The 15,868-nt window shown below is 39.6% G+C and overlaps 1 protein-coding gene across 1 annotated transcript; it reads right to left on the reverse strand.

The window, feature by feature from the left end:
- Positions 1 to 1,630: 1,630 nt before the first annotated feature.
- Positions 1,631 to 6,169, reverse strand: minpp1a (multiple inositol-polyphosphate phosphatase 1a). Its single transcript, XM_058652443.1, has 5 exons — positions 5,462 to 6,169; positions 4,629 to 4,823; positions 4,122 to 4,219; positions 3,431 to 3,561; positions 1,631 to 2,550 (listed from the first exon to the last, which is right to left on the reverse strand). Exons 1-5 carry the CDS (start codon positions 6,030 to 6,032, stop codon positions 2,166 to 2,168), a joined length of 1,380 nt encoding a protein of 459 aa, XP_058508426.1. The 5' UTR covers positions 6,033 to 6,169; the 3' UTR covers positions 1,631 to 2,165.
- Between the last annotated feature and the right edge of the window lie 9,699 nt (positions 6,170 to 15,868).

The raw sequence follows: 15,868 nt of genomic DNA on the forward strand, positions 1-15,868 counted from the left end.
CCTCTGCCTTTTTCAGGAGGTTTTTCACGGTCTGGACCGCCCGTTCAGCTTCACCATTGCTCTGTGGAAATCTCGAGCTGCTGGTGATGTGCCAGAAGCCACAGGAAACTTCAAAGGTGATGAAAGCTTGATCAGAAAACTGTGGTCCGTTATCTGATATCAGGATGCCATGGCGGGCAAAAATGAACTTGAAGTGCACAATTACATCAGTGGATCTGGTGTGAGATAATTGTGCCACCTCAACATACCTGGAGAAGTAATCCACAACAAGCAGGTAGGTTTTGCTCCCCAGGATGAACAGGTCGGCCCCCAGCTTTTGCCATGGTCTTTCGGGGCATGCTGATGGCATCAGTGCCTCTTTGTGATTATGTCGCTCCTGTATACATGTCCTGCAGTTGAGCACCATGTCAGTCACCTGTTGGCTGAGTCCAGGCCACCACACACTCTGACGAGCACAAGCTTTGCACTTCACCACACCTAGGTGTCCTTCGTGTAGCCTGGCTAGCATATCGTTCCTCATCTTGATGGTATTACAAGCCGTGCGTCTTTCAGCGCACAGCTTGAGCGCTGTAACCTGGTCCACGTCCCAAACCCAGCAGTTTTTCTTTGAGAGAAGATCACGAAGTGTCTTATGTTTTTCTGCCAGCTGGGGAATGAACTTTCCCAGCTCGTTGACCATTCAAAGGAAACTCCTCAACTCACTCACATTTGTTGGCTCCTTCATCTTTGAGATAGCCTCAGTCTTTCGGGGGTCGGGGCGGATGCCTGCGGTTGTGATTATGTGGCCCAGGAAGGCAACCTCTGTTTTTGAGAGTTCACACTTTTAGTGTTATGCCTGCTCTTTCCAGTCTTTGCAGCACAGCATGGAGTCGAGGGTCGTGCTCTGCCTGGTCCTGGCCCCACACCAACAGGTCATCGATATGGCATATCTCACCTTCTCCTCCTCTTCCTCTATTCTCTGTACATTCTGGTAGTGACCTTTTTTTCCACAGGAATGGCACTTAGCTTCATTGGCTCGACATTCGTGCCTACCGTGTCACGTGCCAATATTGCAAATAAAACTTTCGGCCCAAATTCCATTTTCCCTCTATTGACATAAATGACTTGAAGTGAGGAGAGAGAGACGGGCGGCGGCTCCTTCCTGACCCAGGACCTTCTCTCTCCCTCTGACCCGCCGGAATAGAACAGCACCCTCATTATCAATAGCATGAATTAGAAAACAAATTCTTTGTAAAATCAGATGTTCAGAAGCAGTGAGCACGCCACCCCTATATAATCAGAATTATATGATGGTATTTATATAATTTGGGCACCTACGGGCAAAAATATAAATCGGTGCCTATGACACCACCCCATCAATCTGGAACTTGAATCATCTTGTTCCCATGCATTTAAGCAAGTCATGGCCACAGAATGGGATCTTGTTCCCACACCTTAAACAAGTCGTGGCCACGGAATATTTTTTTTTCCACCCATGTCACCAGAAGGGCTTCGTACATTACTGTGTGTTCATGTAGAAATTGCTGAGCCAACCACATTCATTTTTCTATGTCAAAATAGAATATTCCATTCAAATGTATTCTCATTATGTCTATGGTTTATTTTAAAAACCAAAAAAAGGAGAATGACGTCATCCAAATTAGTGTTTTATTAGAATTGTTATTTCAGTTTTCCATGGACTATGTAAACATAGTTGTTGACTCTGAGCTCTCTGTTTGAGTTTATCCTTGTGCGAGTAAGACAGTAAGACATACTGTACAATAGTACAGGGAAGTAAATCTAAATGTAAATATTAAAAAAGGTCAATGGTGGGGTGTGGTTAAATATGAGTCAGCACAAAACCTTGAAATGCTTTGAATATGTATATATATATATTTATATACATATATACATATATACATATATGTATATATATAGTGCATATTATATCTAGAAGACAACATATTTAGACACAGCAAAAGTATTTGTTTAATATCGGGTGTTATTTTTTGAAACAACAGGAAAAAACTAGCAAGGAATTTAAATTAAAATGTCATTCCTGGAAGTCAAAACTACCTTTTCTTTGGTATTAGGCAAATAGGTGCAAATTTGATTAATTAGGTAAAAAACTTAAAACACAATAAAGCCAATATATCGCCACCTTTCCCACAATCCGTCTCGTCTGCCTAACCGTGAGCAGGACGATCGGCCAGCTTACACTCAGTCTCAGAGTCACAGCCATTGAGCAGTGCTCTGTAGTTATTTCTAACGTCCACATAGAGTGGGATCAAGGCCCGCTGGTCACCTAAACCAGGGAAAGTCACCGCCTTCTCGTTGAGTAGTGGCTGCAGTCTCAGGTCGCCTTGCCCGCAGTCATACAACACCAGGAGTAGGTTGGCGGCGTAGGGCAACATGAGACTGGTGCGGAAAGAGCGTCCGGACTGAGTGGCGTAGTTGGTTGACGTCAGGGCTTCGCTGTCCTTGAAGAAGCCTAGCAGGGTGAGCAGCGGCAGGAGGGTCTCTGCATGTCCGATCTGGACTGTCACAGCTTCAGTCACCTGCTGGCCAGACCTGACACATACAACACACTGGTTTCAGGTCTAACTCGGACTGAGGTCTGGTAGCGCCAGGTAGGTGGAATGACCTACCGAGCACTACCAGAACAGGGGCGTCCAAGTCTATCTTCAAGAATCTCTTGAAAACCCAGCTCTTCCAAGAGCATCTTCTGTCCTAGTACTTACCTTTACCCGCTACCCTGCACAATCTCCTTCTACACTTGGATCCAACTCCAACTTATTCCTCTTTTGTAAGTCGCTTTGGATAAAAGCGTCTGCTCAATGTTCAAGTAAATGATCCAGTGAGTTTGGAGAACCTCTACCCAAGAGTGAGAGGGCAAAGCTAAGGGTATTTAAGTTAACAGGGTAGTAGGACTGCAAGTAACGATTATTTTCCAATTATTCTGTCGATTTATTTATATAAGTAATCGTTTGGTCTATAAAACGTCAGAAAATGCCGATAAATGTTGAGAGTGCTTCTCAAACCTGAAAGTGATGATGTTCTCAAGTGTCTTGAACCAAAATGATTCAGTTTTAATGATTTATTTGTCATATGGAGCAAAGAAAGCAGATCATATTCACATTTAAGAAGCTGAAAGTCTTGAGATGTTGTTTTAATTCTTTAAAAGAAACACTCAAACCAATTCATCGATTATCCAAATAGTCAATGATAAATTTAGTAATCGTCTACTACTGCTGCCTTGGTAAGTTTGTGTCACTAAGATAATCAGAATGAAGTTTGAACTTACTGATGGAGGATGCAGTGGGTCAACAACTTGTGTGTGCTGTGATGTAAAATTGCTGTTTTCTCTATAGACTTTGGTATAGTAGTAGTAGCAACAACAAAATCCAATTTCAGAAAACCCCCGAATTATCCCTTAAGGGTTTTTACTCACTTGTTCTCATTGGCTGCTTTTTCCAGCCGGCTGAACATATCGTGAAAGAGAATGCAGCTCGACTTGCTGTTAATATCATGACCGTAGCCTCTTTTCCAGAACTGCTTCAGGTCATTTGAATATTCCATAACCTGTTGAAACAGTACATTGTTGCTGCTGTGGGTGTGGAGGGGGTAAAAAGTGTGGGTGTATCTTTTCACGACACCTGAGTCGAGGGAAGTCACAAAAACACCAAAGACTCTTTGTGACATGGATGATACCAAAGCTTTTTCTACTACTTATGCCTAAAAACAAGTACTAATGTCTTTCTCTAACTTTATAATGCAATGGTTTATGGCTAACCAACATTGTCACTATTGATTATTGTTGCTGATTATTTTGTTAATTGGTTGTTTGCTTCGTAAAGTGTCAGAAAAGGGTGAAAAATGCTTTATCTCAAAAATGACAATACATTCAAATGTACTTTAAGATAAGATAAGATAAGATAAGATAAGATAGTCCTTTAGTGGTCCCACAACAGGGACAATAGAGAAAAATAGGTCACGATACGATATTATCACAATACTGCAAAATACTTGCGATACACACACACACACACAACAGCTCTAGTGACTCAAGTGACTTGTCCACAACTTATAATATAAATCAATGCCACAGCTATTTGATTCAGTAGGTGGGAGAACTATTGTACCTGCGCATCAACCTCATCGAAGAGCCGACACCAGGGGGAGTTCACAGTTTTGATGGCCAACTCATATGCGCACAAATAAAAGGCAGCCTCGGCCATATCTGTGGGAGAAAACGACACATTAAAATGTTAATGTGTTGTGAAATCAAACAACCTCAGGGAGGACATTCCAGGGATTTGGGATCTCGCAGAAACCCGCATGATTTAACGTGACTTCAGAACCCCTCACACTACAGGATCATTTTCCATAAAATCTGTCGGAAAGGCCAGATTGAGACCAAAATCTGGCCAATTATCCTCTAGTGTTGGGCGGGCATTAGATAACTCACTGTGGAACATGACATATAAGACTTCAAGCATATTATTTAATACTAAAGTGTAACAAAACCACTTTCACAGTGTATATGTGTATAATATGTCTATTTACTGATCCAGGTGCAAATCATCACAGTTTAATGTTTTGAGCCCAACAGTTTTAAAAAGGATCTGGATCCTCGCTCCACCACTGACCATCTGTGATGTTCTCATATGAGACCCTAAGGCGGTCTGCAATCTTCTCCGTGACCCTCCTCATCTCTGGTCCCTGTTTGAACCGGTCCATCTCTGTCAGAGCTGAGGGGTTATTATCAACTTCCTCCACGAACCTGGGGCAACTGTCGAAGAACCTCATCAGAGCGTCGTTCACCGTGTGGTCAAACTCCATGTCTGTGGAGAGAGAGAGAGAAAACAGAGACGGCTTATTGCCAGGGGCACTGCTGCATCAGGGCAACAAAGCAGACAACTGTCTGGGGCCCCCGAGCTGAGATGGGGCCCACTAATCCACAACAAAAACAGTTTTGTGAGAACCAGGTTGTTCTTCTTTGATGCAAAGTAAACTTTGCCTTCAAACTAAACTTAAATGCACACTTTATTGTTACTTGTTATTGCCTAATAGTAAAACCACACTTAACTATTCCTTTCAGGCGAATATGGTGCATTCCAGTTGTAGTTTGAAGACAGAGTTTCCGAGTTCCGATAGTCGGATTTTGATCTTCAAAAGTCGGAGCAATCTCTAGAATCCCAACATTGGGATTCTAAGATGGCTGCCACTTGCGTCATTAATAAAAACACTTTCACTTCTGTCTTAGTTAATTCACATTAACTCATTTGATTTAAATTTGTATTCACAAAATACTGTGTAGAACATAGCTACAGTTAGCTGGCATTGCTAACAGTAGCTAGTCTCAAATGGAATCCCTTCCACTTCCCCCCCAGGTCCCTTCAGCCTGAGGGCCCCCAAAGTGCCTTGAACCACCCCTGTCCATGGACGCCGGTGGAGACAGCGTGGTGGACCGTGGTCGTACCTTCGATGGCCCACAGCTCGGTCAGTCCTGCCTTGAAGGACAGCGTGCTGTTGACACACCTGTGTTTGGAGCTGGTGGTGAACTTGATGAGTCCGGCTCGCAACTTCTCCTCGGTCAACAGTGACGGGAAGAGCTTCGAGAGCCTCACCGCCAGGTTCTTGTGGTCGCTCACTCCTTTCTGGACGAGTCTGCCGTCCATGTCCTCCGTGTACCACATGGTCCACTCGTTCTGGATCTCACGCAGCCAGCTCTCTCTGCCCGAGGCGCTGCTCTTGACGATGTCGTAGAGCGTCTGCATCTTCTTGACGTTCTTGGAGGTCGGGTACCTGGTGCCGTGTCGTATGATGGCGGTCAGATGGATCTCTCGGCATTGTGGAAATGGAGGCTGCAGGACGGACCTGTTGACCGCGAGTATGTCCTCGATGAGGTGCGGGTTCACCTCCTCGTATCTCCCCTTCGTGGTGAAGTACTTGGCGATGGCTGGGATGTCCCCGCTGTTCGGGACACAGCCGGAAAAACCGACAATGGCGGAGAAGTGGACAATAATGAGTCTCCACATTGTGGTCGACATGATGCAGCTGGACAAACAGCTCTGTGTCCGCGAATGGCGAACAAGAGACACTGTAACGTCACAGTGACAGGACAGTTAGAGAGGATGTCCACACAGATAGTTTGTGTTTGAACATTCAACAGCTAACGTTTGACCATCTGGAATTAACGTTTTAGATGTCTTCAACATCATTTTGACTCATTTTATTTTATCTAGTGGCCATGGTTCTGAAACTGTGGCACATGTGCCACCAGTGGTACGCAAGCTTCCTTCAGTGGTATGAAATGAAAGTCATGGTTGGAAATATTTTAGACTGAACATTTGCGTTCCCTCCCAATACATTTTGGGTTCCCTGGAAATATTTTGCAATCCCTTGCCATATTTGGCGTTCCTTCACAATACTTTGTGCGTTCCCTCATAATACTTTTGGCGTTCCCTTGCAATACTTTGCGGCCCCTTGAAATACTTTTGTGTTCCCTTGCAATACTTTGCGGCCCCTTGAAATACTTTTGCGTTCCCTCACAATACTTTTGGCGTTTCCTCGTAATATTTTGCATTCCCTTGAAATAACATTTCCAACAATTATTTAAACTACAACAACGCACAAACTGCTCCTGTTTGTCCCGCCCTGCAGCACTGTCACAACGCTCCTTTTTTTGTTTCCTTTTTAAATACTTTATTTAATTTTTATTGATTTATTTATTTAATTTTTTTGGAAATTCACCCACATTTTTTCAAAAGTTACTGAAAGAAAAAAAAAGAAAAAATACAGACATAAACCATGAGAGGGGGTTGTGTTTTTTTTGTTTTCTTTTTGGCCAAATACGACACAGCGTTATACGTATACGGAGTTTTGTCATCAACTACATAAATATGGCAGTACACAGCACACAGCCCATTTTATTTGCTGTTGTGATGAAATCAATGATTTCCTCTCTGTGGACTTTGGTGTGTGAGTAGACAGTTTACACAAAGTGACACAAAGTCAAGTTTCTGGTCAGAAAAGTCTGTCTAATAGTGAGATAAAGCAGCTAACACATTCTAAGAATATTGTTGACATAATTGATCTCCAGCCATGTTTTTATTTTATTTTATTTTTTTTAATTCTTGTTTATTTAAAAGAGACAATGCATATGAATCAGCATTTCAATTTAAATGAGTTAATAAAAGAGCTGTAGTCCTTTGGTAACACACAATACAGGCTTTGCAAGACAAAAATAATAAAACAGCATGACTTTAATCTTTAATTTTTACTACTGAGCAGATAAAAACAGATGCTGTCGGCAGCCAAATAAAAAAGTGCACACTGGAGTGACACAGCACATTTAGTGGACTCTGAACATTGACTAAGGTTTGGGTTATTACAGGTGCTCAGAGGGGCCACACAGCCTCAGGGTTACTCCAGGTCAACACAGTCCACAAATCTGCAGAGTCACATGACCCTGGTCTTTGAAAAAGGAAGCAGAGAAACTTTCTGTAGATTCAGGCCGGACGTAAATAATAACCATCTGTTTATGGTTATTTTACACTCTGCAAACTTGTATTTATTAATTTTATCATTGTATCGTAGTGTTTTTAAAGGTGACTAAAGTTAAATGTTTTTTTTTATTATTAAATGTTTTTTCAAAATTTCTAAATAAAAGTATGTTTTGATATGGAATGATAAATAGTTCACAATATTCACGTATTTATGATAAAAAAATGAATCTATTAAAGAAAAAACATGCAGAAATTAACATTAATTATTTGTTTAATCTCAAAATTTCAAAATAAAAGTGTGTCTTGATACGGAAAAATCATCATTTATAATATAAACATATTTATGATGCCAAATTAATCCTTTGATTAAAAAAAACTTGCAGAAATAACTTGAAGTACTTAAAGTAGGGGGCCGCATGTGGCCAGTCAATGAAAAATAGTGATAAAATAGTCCTGTTTGACCTTTAATTAAGTTTTTTATTAAGTTTAAGGTAGTTGATGGTAATAATTCATATTTAGAATCTAAAACATGATTATAATCACTGACAAAATTGTTATTCATTCTTAGTCTGTTTAAGTTACAATAGTATAATCCAACATAACAACTTTACACTCACACGACAGGAGCTGTAAGAACCGTTTTATTAGTTGTACTGGCCCTTTAAAGGTTCTTCGACGGGTATAAAGAACTATTACATCTGTCAAATATAAACCTCGAGAGAGAGAATTAAATTCAACAACCTTTCACTCACACGACAGGTGCTGTCATTGGAGTTTATTATTGTTTATATATTGCCCTTCATTGTTCCTTTTACGCTCAGGTATTTCCTGTTGAAATATAAGTCTAATAATGTATAATAATACAATGTATAATCAGTAGTATAATAATATAATATATAATCAGTAGTATAATAATATAATGTATAATTATTAGTATAATAATATGATATATAATCAATAGTATTATGTATAATACTACACTGTATAATCAGTAGTATAATGTGTATAATATATAATTAGTAGTATAATCTATAATAATATATAATCAATAGTTGACTCCTTAAACATGAAAGTACATTTTATACCAGAAAATGACTTTTGATACTTAAGTGTACAGTAAATGTTATAATAAACTTCTAGACTTTTACGTAAATACTTTTATATATAAAAAAAGTGTCTTCAATTTCTACCAAAGTCATTTTCTGGTAACATATTTGTACTTTTACTCACGTTATCAGTGTGTGTGTGTGTGTGTGTGTGTGTGTGTGTGTGTGTGTGTGTGTGTGTGTGTGTGTGTGTGTGTGTGTCAGACAGTGATGAAGCATCATCATGGAATTTACTGCTTTATTATTCACTTTTTGAAAAATGTGTAATGGACATTTTGGTTTATATTTAAAAGTGATGCACTGTACTTCCTCTCAGTCTGATCCTCAATTTAAACCTCGTCTACATGAATAAATATACTGAGATGCTGCCACGGGATTGGCTGATTTGATATTTGCATGCATGTGTACCTAATAAAGTGGCTGTGATGTACTCGTTGAGCCACGTCAGCTCATCATGGGAGGAGAGAGGAGACAGGAGCGAGGAGAGGAGAGAGGAGACAGGAGAGGATAGAAGGGAGAATGCAGCTGGACCTGCTGTTAATATAATATCCAGCGCCTGTGGTCATTTGCATGCACACCATAACCTGTTAGTGCACATCATTCACGTAGTTATAAGGTGTGAAAGAGGATTATGTTTCAGGGTCAGTTTGTAACATAAGACACATAAACACTTGTTCATAATGTGAATAATCCCCTCAGTCCCTGCCTCACAAACAAATAATAATGAGTGTTTGCTTTCTTTGTCCTCTCAGTGTTTGTCACGTTTTACCGATACAGTCATTTTTAGCCTGAACAGAATTATAATCCCCGTACAAACCTCTGTGGAGGTGCTGTTTCTTTAAAGTCCTCACTAAATAAATCCTCAGTCGGACCAGAGTCTGTCCTCTTTTGTAAAGTTCCTATGTTTTTTAATTTTGACGTGAACAAATATTTCATACTGTACAGATTATGTCTTTAATTTGTGTTTATATTGTCTCCAAAGTACGAAATAGCACTTTATTTACTTTTTGTCAATGTTTTGTCTCTTGTTTTTTGACCAAATCTAACTCATTGTATTGTCATAATTCTGACATAATTCTGAGATTAAAGTCATAACTCTGAGATTAAAGTCATAATTTAAAATAAGAAAGTCGGAATTTTGAGATTAAAGTCGGAATTCTGAGATCAAAGTCAGATTTCTGAGATTAAAGTCGGAATTCGGACACAAAGTTTTTTCTCAGAATTCTGACTTTCTGATTTTAATCTTAGAATTCATGCGGTTTTCTCAGAATTTGAGAGTTTGCACTATTTTGATTCACAGTCATTTTTTAATTTTTGACATGTTGGACGTGATGTTGCTGAACCGTAAATGCAAAAATATCACGGTCGACAGGTTTCTATGACTAACCTTTGCATGCGTTTGCATTTCTCAGTGGCAGGTTGACGTCCAATTTCCTAATTCCGATGTAAATGGAATGCGGCACACGTCAGCAGGGATTGACTCCACCCGCTGTCCCTCATGAGGACAAAGCATTTGACAAGATAAAAATCACATAATCAGCAAAGTGAAATAAAAGAATCTGTATAAAGTACAGTCGAAACATCTACATCCAGATGCTTCTGCCTCTAAGATCCTTTAGTTTCAGGAAATAATGTTGTTAACGATGATTTCTGTCTTTTTTGTATATAGTTTAATAATTTTAAAGTTGTATGCTCCGTTTTCCAGGGTCTTTACAAGAGGAAAAAGCCTCTTAAAGTAACTGAATGAATGAATGAATCAATATATACATATAATAAACCAGGTGTCATTTTAAACATTTACATTTGTGTTAAATCATCCTTGCTCTAGCTTTAACATCCTGGTCAAACATCCTGGTGAGTTTTTATGTTAGAAACCATGACTGAGGTGGAAAATTAAATGAAGGAGCGCCCTCATGTGGCTGAGAAGTGTACTGCAAATCACCTGTAACCATGTGTATGTCCTGAGCCAGTGTGGTCTGTGAACATTACTACATATGTATGCACGTGACTGTATTTTAAAGTTAAGGATTTCAAAAAAAAATACTATAAATACTAGTGATACGGCCTCCAAACAATTAAATAAAACACTCAGTGGCTCAAATTGGAGACCTTAACATAAAAGAAGGACACCAGAAAATTGAACGTTTTAACCGGTTTTATTCATCAACTTCTCCCACAGGGAAATGAATATTCTTGAAGAAAACCACAACTAAAGATAAAATAAATAATATAAATACCTTACCAAATAAAGAATCAGCAAACCAAAAGGGACCTGGAGATGCCAGCCAAACTCAGCAAAATGGAGGGGGGCCCAGGCCACCCCCTATAGGGACGTCAAAGCTGGTTCCCCCTCCCTCCCTGACAAAACCAAATAATAAACTAAAGCTAAACGAAAAGTAGGACTGCCGGCCATCTCCAGGCCAAAATAAAATAACAACTAAATCAAGGATTACTGAAAGGAAAAGGTATTTAACAAATGATACTGTCGGACTAAGGTGTCTCAGTCTCTTGAGCAACTGAACTGCTGGCTTTTATAGCAGGCTGGTAATTGGGTGGTAACGATGCTGGATCTGCTGCAGGTGTGTCAGCCTGAGTGAGCCAGCCTGATAAGAAAAGAAGGACATGCAGGTTTAAGCACAGCACAGGGATTGAATAAATGTCTTAATGAGTGAGTGATGTCATGGCCACACGCAACACTAGAATACTAAAAATACTAATTGTAAGTGTACATATTGGATTTACAGAGTGAAGGTTATTTGTGAATAACAAACACCGACATAAACAACTCCATAAATAAACAAAATAAAGATTAAAAAATAGCTGGATTAAGAGATTGGATTTTAATTCAGTAAACGTCCACAAAACTCCAGCTGCAAGAATATATATATTTTTTAAATTTTTATGCTCCAGATAAAAAAAACTGTGTTTCAACACATGCACACAAAAAATTATAATCTCAGAAACTGAATCTGATATTTCAGTTCCCTTAACTATTGTTCCCTTTCGTTTTGATGTCTGTGTAATAATTTATTCAATAACAAACATCACACTGTTTCCATTATATGAAAACAACTCCACCCAGTGTCCAAAGTCAGTACTGCACACCACTGATTAACACAGATTATGAATCTCATCAGCCCCAGTTTCATTTTGAATTGTGAAATTGGTCAGTTATTGATTGGTAAATTAATTAAAACTTCATTTTATTCAATCATATATTCATAAATAAACCCTGGGCTGGATTATGATCCCCCGCGTTGGCACAGAAGTGTCACCTTTATAGTACCTAGGGGGCCCCATCAAGACACATCACATAATAATCAGTGTCATGTGGCTTCAGGGCCCTGTTAAAATATGGGAATTTCTGTGTGACAGAGTGAAACATTTCGTTTCCTCTCTGTGCTCCGTGCTTACACTGTAAAGATAAAGGAAAAAAGTGATCACTGTTCCGATATTTCACACCATTTCATCATCCAGCTCCATTCTGTTGTTTTATTCACGGTCACAGCGTTTCAGTTTCATCCCAGGCCAAGAACTCCCTCATAACAAGCTGCTATACCTAGAACAGGGCCAGCAGAAGACTTTCTGGGGCCCTAAGCTGAATTTGATTTTGGAGCCCCCCCTCCCAGCAACTCAGAGGAGCCGGTGCTTGATTATTATTATCCTTGATACAAAGATACCAGTGACACTGCTGTTTTTTAACATTAGAGGGCAGTAAAATCACAAAAGTGGCCGAGTATTCATTTGCGCTTTTGTATTTAACCCTTAAGGACTTGGTATACTTCCGCACATGGACCCTGCTATACTTGTGCGGTACAAGTCAGGACACGGGGAATAAGACGCATTCCCACCAAAGAGGACGAAGAAGAGAACCAGGCTGAGGGTGGATTGACTATCCTTTGTACGCAAACTTTTGTACGCAAACTTTTGTACGCAAACTTTCATACGTAAACGTTTGTACGCAAACCTTCGTACGCAAACGTTTGTACGCAAACTTTCGTACGCAAACGTTTGTACGCAAACTTTCGTACGTAAACGTTTGTACGCAAACTTTCGTGCGTAAACTTTTGTTGCCGTGTCCGGTGTGAACACAGCATGATATGGACATCCTGGGGGTGTGTTTTTTTTGTCTTCTTATGTGTAGTTGAGTCACAATTATGATTAATTTTATATATAAAAAAGCAGGAGTAGCGACAGTTGTGCAAAAGCCACAAAACAGGACTGTTTTTCTTTTTTTTTGTTCATAAAAACGAGCAAACTTTGAACTGTGATGCATTTCCAAATTTCACAAATTCAACACGATTTGAAAGTTTTTGAGTAGTTTTTGCTCAGGTGTGCCTACATATAATTGGTGAATATGGAAGAAAAACTAATCATTTCATCAGATTGTCTATAGTTTGTGCTGAAAACAAGGACATAAGCCACCACTCTATATTCTTATAGCCTCTGTATATACAGTACATTGTAACACGCCCTGTGTGTTTCTGATGTTTCCCCCGCTCCAACACACCTGATTCAAATCAATTGGTCATTATCAGGTTTCTGCAGCGCTTGTCGATGAGCTGACAATTTGAATCAGGTGCGTGTGACATCAAAGAAAACATGCAGGGCAGTGGGGTTTGCACAGATTTGCAAATGTTGATTTTTGGAGAAAAACATCTCTTACCACAAAACAATGTCCTGATATGACTGACATAAAAATACATATCTTAAAGTGACAATAAGAGGAACATTGTTGGTATTTTAATATTTAACCACATAAAACCACATCAGCTGTTAAACTCTGCCCTCGCTTGGTTAATGATTCTGTTTTTCGTACGATTTCATACGTCAGGTGGGATGTCATTTCTTTTAAATGCTCCAACAACATTATTGTAGATAATGATAACCTCCAGGTGTAGTTTCACTTCTGGGAAAACCCACATTTGATTAGACCAATGTGAATAATTAACACCTAATATAAAAACTCAGGTAAAGTTCATATTCACCCATTTTTTTAGTGTTTATGATTCATATTGAAATCATAACACTCTCCTTTAGAGTGGAAAAACACAACTGTAATCCTAAAATGTTACAGGAAGAATTTTGAGTGCAGATTTTATCAAAACAAAAGCAAACAAACCCGGTCATGACTTACTTTATCAAGGCCGAAAACAAAAACCTCTGTGGTTTATCATGTTCTCTGCAGAACAGAAGGTGCTCATCGCCTTAACAAAAGAGGGAGAAAGTAAAGAGATTAGATTCACTGTCACCATCCCTGAAGGAGTGAATTACCAGTGAAGGGCGGCATGCGGATAAAACAATGACTGCTCTGTCAGGACAGACCGGAGAACGTTTACTCAGTGACTGTGCAAACGTCATTATCTCAGCGTCACAGAGTTAAGAGCTGATCAGGGGCCGGCAGAACGAATGAAGAGCAAACTCACATTTAAATGTCAATGGCAGTTTGGTGCAGTAATAACTTTCTAAAAGGTCGAACTCTAATGCAAATGAAGAGATTCTCTTCTTTGCACTGCGTATTCGTGTGAATTTTGTCCTATCAAACCAAATCCCCTGGATTATCCTGGTGTTTAGAGTGCCCTTAGTGCAGCATTTGACACGATTGATCACAGTATTCTTCTTGACCGCCTTAAAAATTGTTTTGGCATCTCAGCCCTGACGTATGGAGTGCCTCAGGGGTCTGTCCTCGGACCACTACTTTTCTCCTTGTACATTTCACCTGTCGGATGTATCGTTCGGATGAGTTATGGAATGAATTTGAATTTTGTGTGACCAAAATTTGCACCACTGTTTCCCCTGGACCTGCAACTGTGAACCAACCCAGCTTGTGTTCATACAACTTCATGAATACTAACAATGACAGATATTAGCTTCTGTTACAAAAGCTCTTTTTCCACCAACATTTCCAGGAACGTTAATTACCAAGAACTTATTTAGGTGGGGAAAAGAATTCCTGGTGGGCTGCACGGTTGGTGTAGTGGTTAGCGCTCTTGGCTTTGCAGCAAGAAGACCCAGGTTCGAGGACAAGGGCCTTGAAACATTACCTTTGCAATGACTTGTCGGGGCCTTTTTTGATCTATATTGAGCCAGAACTATATCTCACAGAACCAGGATTATCTGGTGCTAATATGGTGTTAAAATGCACTAGAATACAGGAAATGGCAAATGTTCTGGGGGAGGACCAGCAGACCCCCCAGGGTTTTATTTCCTGCATACATGAATACTTGAATCTACACAGTTCCCATGGATGCTGATCCTAACTACAAACTAACTGTTTTAAGGCTATATACAGTAGAATGTGCCATTTGTATAACATAAACATGTCTAAAGTGCCCTCGAGAACTCTTCAGTGACGAGAATACGCTGTATGCACCCAATTTTTTCATGTGATTGTTCTATTCTGTGTTGATCCTGCAAAAAATATTTTAATGACTAGTGCAAAGTTCCTTGCTTTGCATGCATGGAGTCGTGCTTTGCATGAATTATTACTGCTACTCAAAGCAGATTCAAAACATATATTTTTGCTGGAAATATGACCGTAGTGCAGACGAGATGAGAGCGAGACTGTTTGTGAGTATGAAAATACATGAAAATGAACAAATACACAAATTCACATCCCTGACAAACACAAACACTCACATCGCTGGGAATTGTTTAAAGTGGCAGTTGTGTGACCATGTCATTAGTTAAAGTGCATATATACATATACAGTTCCTCAGTTCACAGTCAAATGACCCTGGGGTCACTAAGGGCAGGTCAAGTAAGAAAAAAACCACAGTTCAGTAGAACATCTCAAAATTATATTGTGAAATTCCATCATGATATAGCAGTAACAATATTTGTGACTACATTTCAGTAATAAAAGTGTTTGTTTTGGTATAGACGGATAAACATTTCACGATATAAATGTTTTTTATCGTACAAAACATAACAAAAAAAGCACCAGGTACTAGTTACTATACCTAATGGAACCATCCTATAAAGCCATAGATGATGGATGGATGGATGTTGGCCATAAACTTGGGCCCCCCCTAAGTGTAAAATGTGGCCCATTTAAAAATCCTACATCCACCCCTGATTCTCCCAGTCCTCCTTGTTATGTAAGGATTGTGAGTTCACGCGTTCGCCGACAGAGGGATTCAGCACATTAAGTTGCTTTGAGCTCCAACACTGCGTTTTCTGCGTAGCTGTCACTGCTGCTGCGTTCACGTGCGCTCCGGTTTATTTTTTTTGTCAACATTGCGAAATCGTGTTGAATACACAGCAGTAATA

Source organism: Solea solea, chromosome 15 (genome assembly GCF_958295425.1).
Source record: "Solea solea chromosome 15, fSolSol10.1, whole genome shotgun sequence".
NCBI lineage: Eukaryota > Metazoa > Chordata > Actinopteri > Pleuronectiformes > Soleidae > Solea > Solea solea.